The 9,715-nt window shown below is 46.7% G+C and overlaps 1 protein-coding gene across 6 annotated transcripts in view; it reads left to right on the top strand.

The window, feature by feature from the left end:
* Positions 1 to 5,607: 5,607 nt before the first annotated feature.
* Positions 5,608 to 9,715, top strand: part of TSC22D2 (TSC22 domain family member 2) — a 51,504-nt gene continuing 47,396 nt past the window's right edge. For all 6 annotated transcript variants that reach the window (XR_006056964.2, XR_006056962.2, XR_006056963.2 and 3 more), the window contains exon 1: positions 5,608 to 8,645. Coding sequence is in view for 3 of the 6 variants with exons in the window: in XM_027959347.3 (XP_027815148.2) it covers positions 6,694 to 8,645 (1,952 nt within the window). In the remaining 3 variants the exon portion in view is untranslated. The remainder of the gene's footprint in view (positions 8,646 to 9,715) is intronic.

The following is a 9,715-nucleotide window of genomic DNA, read 5'->3' as shown; positions in this document are numbered from 1 at the left end:
AGTGATAGCAAAATTGGAGATTACTCTTGATCTCAAGTTCTCTCCAATTAGGCAATGTAGATTAATTTTATTCCAAGTGGTAACATAATGTTTTAAAAAAAAAATGGTTGGGGGGGGGGACATAGTCATTAATAGATTTTCTTATTTAAGCTAGATTTCAAAACCACAGAATTAATGTTTTGGCTTCTAAATTAAGTTCCATAATAAAAGAAAGTAGGCTTTAATAGGATGTTATATTTATTGTTTAGTTCAAGATGCACCCTTTTTCTTTCATCAAATTGCTATATTTTGCCTGAACGTCAAAGATCTTTGGGACTCAAGGAAATCTTCAACATTAAAAAAAGACATCATTGTTTGCTAGTATATCAAACTTTAGAAGAGTATCTAATAGAACTTTCCTTAAATGTGAAAATTTTACATACTTCGTTCTCAAAGTTTGTACATCTCAATCAGATTATCAGATTATATTTTTCTCTATAAAAGTATTCATGGAATTTCACTAGCCTTAGGCCTCTTCTGTTACATTTTTTTTTCCTTTTTGGAAAATAGTATAAAATGGCTTCACTGTTAGGGGTTATTAATAAGATATTATTCCAGAAATGAGACCCAAGGTAAATCATAGTAATAAATGAAGTACTTATTATTTAGACAACCGATGTTTATTTCTAACAAATGCTCTTGGAACCTGAAAATTAGTCCTCCACTTTGCGTTTTTCTAACAATTTAGTGATTAAAACTATAGAAAATAGCGACTTCTCTGGCAGTGTAGTAGTTAAGACTCTGTGCTTCCACTGTAGGAGGTGCAGGTTTGATCCCTGGTCAGGGAACTTAGGTATCACATGCTGCATGGTGCAGTCAAGAAAAAAAAAAAACAAAAACTTTTTTAGTAGAGAAAATAAATACAAGCTATTTCTAAATTCCAGAAAAATTTCTTAGCTGGAATAAAAACCATCCAATTCCTAATTCACACAAGATAATGCTCAATAAATGTCATTGTCTGACTGGTAGTATTAACTCTAAAGAGTTACTTCTCTTTACCTAGGCAATTGCTTCATTTTTACTGAAAGTATAGCTTTCTTTTCTCTATCCCAGAGTGTTTAGATTACATACTATTACTATTTTATATATATAATATTCATTCATTGAGAAAAAAAAAGTCAAGTTTTCTTGAGTATCTCTGGTTTACATCCCAGGATCTTGTGACTACAAAATAGTTTTCCATCTGGGAATCAATGCTTTCAAACTGTAGTGCTGGAGAAGACCCTTGAGGGTCCCTTGGACTGCAAGGAGATCAAATCAGTCAATCCTAAAGGAAATCAACTCTGAATATTCATTGGAACCATTCATGCTGAAGCTGAAACTCTAATACTTTGGCCACCTGATGTGAAGAGCCAACTCATTGGAAAAGACTCTGATGCTAGGAAAGACTGAAGGCAGGAGAAGAAGGGGATGACAGAAGATGAGATGGTTGGATGGCATCACTGATTCAATGGACATGAGTTTGAGCAAACTCGGGGCAATAGTGAAGGACAGGGAAGCTTGGAATGCTGCAGTCCATGGGATCCCAAGGAGTCAGACATGACTTAGTGACTGAACAATAAATTGATAAGGGTAGATGATAACCTAGTAAAATTTGGGGGTATGATGCTCTTACATGATGAAAAGATCTTTCTGCCATAATTGCTTCGTGTTTTGTTTTTTTCCCAATCAGTGGAAATACTCCTTAGTTTCTAAGTCATTTTCCTCCCTGCATTGTTCTTCCTAAATGTGCTTCTCATACATTGCTTCAAATTAAGTCTTTGAGGGAAGAATCAAGCACAGAACAGTCAAGTTAGAAGTGCTAGAGCAGTAACCAAGGATTCCCACAGTTTCCACCTGCAGTTTCTGGGTCAGGCAAGAAACAAGGATAGTTGCCTTAATACAGCTAGCCTTGAGTTTTGGTACTCCAGGGAGCTTCCCAGTTCCAGTGAGTTATACTACCAAGTTACTTATTATGAACTTTACACACACACACACACACACACACACACACACACACATTTGTTGTTGTTTAATCACTAAGTCGTGTCTGACTCTTTTGCAACCCGATGGACTGTAGCCCACCAGGCTCCTCTGTCCATGGGATTTCCCAAGCAAGAATACCAGATTGGTTTGCCATTTTCTTCTCCAGGGGATCTTCCCAAGCCAGGGATTGAACCCATGTGTCATGCATTGGCACGAAGATTCTTTACCACTGAGCCACTCAGGAAGTGCCCCTCCCCCAGCATACACATACATACTTGCATGTATATCCTGCTTTTAGTTACATGTTGGCTTTTAATTTTTTGTGGGCCAACCAGAAATTACATAGCTTTTTGTAGTTTCATCAGAGTTATATGATTTTTTGTTCTATATAAAATTTCAAACTTATTTACATAAAGCAAAATTCTTTTCATTTCTTAATAGAAATTTTAAGCAGTGAATTCCTTACATTTTAAAATAGAAAATATATAAAAGAAGCTACGGCCTTAAAAGCTTTTGAAAACTTACTTTCAGGAGAACTATATTATTAGTTTAAACCCACAAAAATCCTTCAACAGATAAATAAAAATTTTAACTTTATAGATATTATTTTTTTGCTAAGATGCCTTTAACATCTTTAACTCTATCCTTACTAGAAATATAGCCCATTACTGATGTCTTCTAAGTTACCTTTGTCATCACTTTCATTTCATAATATATCCTTTAAGGAGAAATAGTCTTATGGATTACTTAACATCTTAAATGTTTCCTTTAAATGTAAGAGTAGCATAACAAGCAATCAAAAAATTGATGTGGGGATTCCCCTGATGTGGTTAAGAAGCCACCTTCCAATGCAGGGGACATGGGTTCAATCCCTGGTCCAGGAACTAAGAGTCTACATACCATGGGGCAATCAAGTCCAAGCACCATAACTAAGGCCTGACACAGCCAAATAAATAAATTGTGGATCACAATAAACTGTGGAAAATTCTGAGAGAGACGGGAATACCAGACCACCTGACCTGCCTCCTGAGAAATCTGTATGCAGGTCAGGAAGCAACAGTTAGAACTGGACATGGAGCAACAGACTAGGTCCAAATAGGAAAAGGAGTACGTCAAGGCTGTTAATTGTCAGCCTGCTTATTTAACTTCTATGCAGAGTACATCATGAGAAACACTGGGCTGGAGGAAGCACAAGCTGGAATCAAGATTGCCAGGAGAAATATCAATAACCTCAGATGATATGCAGATGACACCAACCTTATGGCAGAAAGTGAAGAAGAACTAAAGAGCCTCTTGATGAAAGTGAAAGAGGAGAGTTAAAAAGTTGGCTTAAAGCTCAACATTCAGAAAATGAAGATCATGGCATTCGGTCCCATCACTTCATGGCAAATAGATGGAGAAACAGTGGAAACAGTGGCACACCTTATTTCTTAGGGCTCTAAAATCACTGTAGATGGTGACTGAAGCCATGAAATTAAAAGACGCTTACTCCTTGGCAGGAAAGTTAAGACCAACCTAGATAGCATATTCAAAAGCAGAGACGTTACTTTGCCAACAAAGGTCCGTCTAGTCAAGGCTATGGTTTTCCAGTGGTCATGTATGGGTGTGAGAGTTGGACTATAAAGAAAGCTGAGCGCCGAAGAACTGATGCTTTTGAACTGTGGTGTTAGAGAAGATTCTTGCGAGTCCCTTGGACTATAAGGAGATCCAACCAGTCCATCCTAAAGGAGATCGGTTCTGAGTGTTCATTGAAAGGACTGATGTTGAAGCTGGAAATCCAATACTTTGGCCACCTGATGTGAAGAGCTGACTCACTTGAAAAAACCCTGACGCTGGGAAAGATTGAAGGCGACAGAGGATGAGATGGTGGGATGGCATCACCAACTCAATGGCCATGAGTCTGAGTAAGCTCTGGGAGTTGGTGATGGACAGGGAGGCCTGGCGTGCTGCAGTCCATGGGGTCGCAAAGGGTCGGACACAAATGAGCAACTGAACTGAAGTGATAGACATATATGTATATATGAAGTTGCTGTAATAAGATAATGTAATTGGACAAGCAGGCATACAATACTTACTTTTCCAAAAGCTGCACACATAATATCACCCATTGATCTTCACTTTTAACAATCTAGAAAATCAATCCAAAATGAAGTTTTTATAAACTCATATTTGATGTAACCAGTTGATCTAACTTATTGATGGAAAACTGTCTAACAATTACTGAAATTACAGATTTAGTAATGAAACATTCCATTAGCTATTTTTGCCACAATAGCAACATTATGTTACCCCTTGGTTCCTTTACTCTCTCCCACCCCCTTAAGAAGCAGGAATTTTATTATGTTGTCTTATTTCACATCCTGACCTCAGTCATTTGGTTTGAAATACACAATGTCTCCTAAAGTTTAATGACATAGACATATCCTTGTATATTATTTTCAACTAATGACCTAAACAGTTCTCTGAAATTTTAAATTATCAAAAGATCCTTTGGAATAAAAAATATTTCTATTATTCAAAGATTAGAGAACTGAATACAATAATTACCTTGATTTATGTCAGTCATGATATGATTGCTAAAGCTGTAATAGATATTAAACTTTGAATTCCATCAAGACACTTTAGATTTTACCTAAACAATGTGTCAAAGAGCCAGCTTCCTTTTTTTTTTTTCCAACTATTTAAAAGAATGACGTTACCATTTTCTTTTGCCAGAGAGTAACTAAATGATGGTAAATTCTCCAGTACTTGCATAGCTGCTTTCTGGACAGGAAAGAGTGCTTTCTAACTTGCTCAGATTGTTCACGGCCCAATCCAAACCATCTAACACTCTGGCTCTAACTAAGAGTTTCAGAATAAACAAAAGAAAGAACTACAACTATTTAACGCAGTAGGTTCTACATTTATGGAGCCCATAAGCTGATTTCATGCTGAAAGTAAAAACAGTCTCAAGATGTTTAAACGAACTCTTCGATGCTGGAATCACAACAAACTCAAGAAAATTAGGAATATGTTGGTAACCTCTAATCTTTTTTTAAACTGACCTCATCCTGGGCAAGTAACCATCTCCTGATGCCATTGTTGGACACTAAAATTTCTGGCTGAAAGATCCTTTTTCTGACTCAATCTGGCTTGCTATTCTTGGTTAATCCTCCCCGTTTCTCTCAACATTTCACTCTTCTGACTATAGTGGATAACATTCATTTGCAGGAAAGGCTTTTTATAAGTGATTCGGTTCCTCCAGCCGTCTCCCTCTTTATCCTAGCTAAATCCCCCAACCTCCATTCCTATCGCCTTCTTTCACTAAGATTTTGCTAAACATTAGACACAGCAAGCACATGACCTCCAGTTTCCAATGTCTCCGAATAAACCGATATAAAAACCTTCAATTGGCGCGGCTGTAAGTTTTCCTAGAGTTGGAATTTAAGAGTCTTTAGTTCTTCAACTCTTAAAGACCTACAGGGCAAATTTAAATTTAAAAAAATTTTTTAAATTAAAAAAAAAAAAAACCGCTCCCCGTTTTTAACCTTTAGCCCCGCCCACTACCCCCCAGCCTCCACGCGAAACTCTGCAGGAAACCGGAGGGGGCGGGGTGGTGACGTCACGACGCCGGTGCGTCACGGAACGGCGGCGGCTGCGGCGCTGGCGGTGGCTGCGGCAGCGGCGGCATTTTAGTCGGCAGCGGCGGCGGCAGCGGGGCTGCTGCTCCTCCCAGCATCCCTGGCGCGGCCATTTCAGCCCCATCTTGGCCGAGGGGAGGGAGCTGCAGCCGCCGCTTCAGCAGTTTGAATTTCAGTTTCTACAGGGCCTGCGAACCGGGCGCATCGAGGAAGAGTCGAAGAAGCTACCGCAGCTACCTCACACAGCCGGCGCGCCGTCGCTTGCCGGCCTGCCGGCCGCCGCCCCTCACTCTCTCAGGAGCCGCGAGGGGAAGGCCGAGACCGCCGCCACCGCCCGCTCGCGGGGGTGGCTCCCCCTGTATAGGGGAGGACCGAGCCGGCTTTCCCCTCCCCCGGAGCAGGTTTCCGCCTGAGACAGTCGACATGTCCCTGGGACTGAGCTCCGGCTAGAGCCGGGGAGGGAGGGCCGCCCGCCCGCGCCGAAGCTCCGCCACCCGCCCGCGGCTCCTGGCTGAATCAGGAATCCCTGGCTCCGGACTCGCCACTCCTACTCCTGCTTCCCTCGGCGTCCGAGAGCCCGGAGCTGACGCCGGCACTGGTTCGAAGAGCCGGAGCGGGGCAGCACCGCCCCTCACGCCGCCGCCGCCTCCCCTTCGCCCTCCCACTCCCACCCCCAGCCTAGGCCTGTTGACCGCGCGGAGCTGGATTGACCACGGCGGCCCGAAGACGCGAGGAGGAAGCAGCCGACCCGCCCCTGGGATAGTGGTCTCGCCGCCACTGGGGGGATTGAATTGAGGCGCCGCGACTGCGGGAGGCGAGAAGGAAGGAGGAGCCGCCGCACGAGTGAGACGGGGGCAGAGCGGTAGACACCGACTCGGATAAGGAAACGGGAGGAGGATGTCTCACGGAGCGACCGGCGCCCGGATCAGCCCGTGACTCTTACAGCGGCGGGCCTCAGACCCCAGCACGGACACGGACTTTGTCTTTGGGGGCCAGTGTTCTGCCCTTCCTGGTTTCCGGCAAGATCGCGGAGGAGCCGGGTGCTTCTGCCCTTCCAGCCTTCCTCACCATGTCCAAGATGCCGGCCAAGAAGAAGAGCTGCTTCCAGATCACCAGTGTCACCACGGCCCAGGTGGCTACTAGCATCACCGAGGACACCGAGAGCCTGGACGACCCGGATGAGTCACGCACGGAGGACGTTTCTTCCGAGATATTCGACGTTTCTCGGGCCACGGATTACGGCCCCGAGGAGGTCTGCGAGCGCAGCTCCTCCGAAGAGACACTCAACAATGTTGGGGATGCCGAGACTCCCGGAACCGTCTCCCCCAACCTTCTCCTGGACGGACAGCTGGCGGCCGCGACAGCCGCTCCGGCCAACGGAGGAGGAGCCGTTTCGGCCCGGAGCGTGGCCGGGGTGCTGACCAGCACCCTGTCGCCGGCCGCCCCCTCAGCCCCCTCCTCGGGGGCCCCCGGCGCCCCCCCGGTCACAGGCCCGTCCGCCACGCCGGGAACTGCCGCCTCATCACAGCCCCCCACCGCTTGTAGTTCGCGTTTTCGCGTGATCAAGCTGGACCACGGCAGCGGGGAGCCTTATAGACGCGGCCGATGGACGTGTATGGAATACTATGAGCGGGATTCCGATAGCAGCGTCCTGACCCGGTCCGGGGATTGCATTAGGCACAGCAATACTTTTGACCAGACTGCGGAGCGGGACAGCGGCCTGGGCGCCACCGGAGGGTCGGTGGTGGTGGTGGTGGCCTCCATGCCAGGCGCGCACGGGCCCGACTCGGGAACTGACAGCTCCTTGACTGCTGTGTCACAGCTACCCCAGTCGGAGAAAATGAGCCAACCCGCCCCGGCCCCGCCGCAGAGTTTTGGCGTTGGGCAGCCGCAGCCGCCGCCGCCGCCGCCTCCGCCCGTAGGTGGGGCTGTGGCTCCAAGCTCGGCTTCGTTGCCGCTGTTCCCGGGAGCCGCGGCCGCGCCGCCGCAGAGGTTGGCAGCCCCGCCGCCCAGCCAGGCCCAGGGCGCCGGGCCCCCGGGGCCCAACGGACAGGGCCTGCCACTGACGAATGTAACCCTGGCGCAGCCCGGCCTGGCCGTGGGCGCTGCCACCGCGCCCCCGCCCCAGCAGTTCGCGTATTCTCAGCCTCAGATGCCGCCGGGCCATCTGCTGCCCGTCCCGCCCGCCGGCCAGAGTGAGTACCTGCAGCCGCACGTGGCCGGCCTGCAGCCGCCCAGCCCGGCGCAGCCCTCTTCCACGGGCGCGGCAGCGGGTCTGGCCGCGGCCGCCGGTCTCCCCGCGGGCACCGGCCAGAACGCCGCCTCCACTGGCGCGCAGATGATGGGTGCGCCCTCCTTGCCCGGAGAAGCGGTGGCCCCTGGGCCGGGCCCCGCGCCCGGAGGACCGGCCGCGCAGGGTCAGCCGGCCGGAGTGCCCCCGGCTACTGTGGGAGGCACGGCGCCATCGGGCCTGGTTCCCGCCGGGGTCGGGCAGCCGCAGGCCGCGCCTCTGCCGCAGATGGGTGGCAGCGGCGCGCCGTCGGTCGTGCCCGGCGGCCCTCTTGCCGTGGTGCCCGGAGTTGCCAACGTGCCTGCAGCCGCGCCCGCTCCCAGCGTGCCTAGTGTGTCGACGACTTCTGTTACTATGCCAAATGTTCCCGCGCCCCTGGGCCAGGCGCCGCAGCTTTGCAGCCAGCCTCCGGTCAGCAGGAGCGGCAGCAGCATCCAGCACGTGGGGCTGCCCTTAGCGCCTGGCACAGCCAGTGCCCCGACGAGTCTACCGCAGTCTGACCTGAGCCAGTTTCAGACTCAGACCCAGCCTTTAGTCGGGCAAGTTGACGATACTAGAAGAAAATCAGAACCCCTACCTCAACCACCACTTTCTCTCATTGCTGAAAATAAGCCTGTTGTGAAGCCTCCTGTTGCAGATGCCCTGGCAAATCCCCTTCAATTAACACCTATGAACAGTCTCGCCACCTCTGTATTCAGCATAGCTATTCCTGTTGATGGTGATGAAGACAGGTATGGAAATCTTATTTGAAATATTTGATGGGAATGCTTGAGCAAACGTTGTAGTTTAGGATGCAACTGTGGGAGATTCTTTTGTTTCTTTTTTCCAATTTGAGGACCTTAACATTTCTAAATATAAAAGATAGTTTGTATTTAATAAAATTGATTTATCGGTTCTTGAAAAGACATTCGTTTTAGATTACTGATGTAAAAATGATAGAATTGATGTCATAGCTGTTTATAAGCACCAAAGTGGATAGGAATGCAACATTGTTGATTCGAAAGGGTGGATATTAGTTTAATCTTCTCGATTTGTAAGTGATAGCTAGTAGGTTATGCCCCGTACGATTATCCCTTTATTAGATGTCGATCACACTTGAACACTTAATGGGAGAGTGTTTTGTCAGTGTGAGTTCTGAGACTGAGACATAAAATGAGTTAAGACTTTCCCATTCTGGAAAACCAGGAGGCCCTGTAATAGAGAAAGAACCATGTAAGGTATCTCTAGTGTATCTGGAAAGGGTGGAGAGATAATGATGAAATGTCAAATTCGGCTTTGGAGATCCTGTCTTCAGCCCTTTAATAAAAGAGGACAGGTCAGGAGGCTTCCTAATGACTTCTTTTAAGATGCTTTTTTTTTTTTTTTTTTTTTTTAAAGGCAGAAAGTGTATTGGAAAGATGTTCTTATTTTCCATCAATCTTTTTACTGTAGAAAGGGGAGATGTGAGACTCTGACAGAAGGGAAAGCTGTAGTTCTTAAAAATTAGAGTGATTTTATAGTAAAAATATGAACGTTAACAACTGGTTCCCTCTGTTTAGGGGGGATGCTTTTTAAACAGTTCAAGGACAGATTGGTGTATTGCCATACCAAGTCCACTACAGTTGATGTTTGGTTATGATTTAATAAGGATTTTAAGTGGTTTTGAGGAAATGTCACATGAAATTTTGACTTAGTATATATAATGCAAATTTTAAAGAACTAGCTTATTACCAAAAATTACATTTAAAAATCACAGAGAAAGTTTCAGGTACTTCACAGTTAGAAATTTATTTTCTCGGGTTTTTGTTTTGAGAAAGGTTTA

This window comes from Ovis aries, chromosome 1 (assembly GCF_016772045.2).
Source record: "Ovis aries strain OAR_USU_Benz2616 breed Rambouillet chromosome 1, ARS-UI_Ramb_v3.0, whole genome shotgun sequence".
Taxonomy (NCBI): Eukaryota; Metazoa; Chordata; class Mammalia; order Artiodactyla; family Bovidae; genus Ovis; species Ovis aries.
Note: the sequence above shows the minus strand (reverse complement) of the source record. Positions and strands in the feature narration are given on the sequence as shown.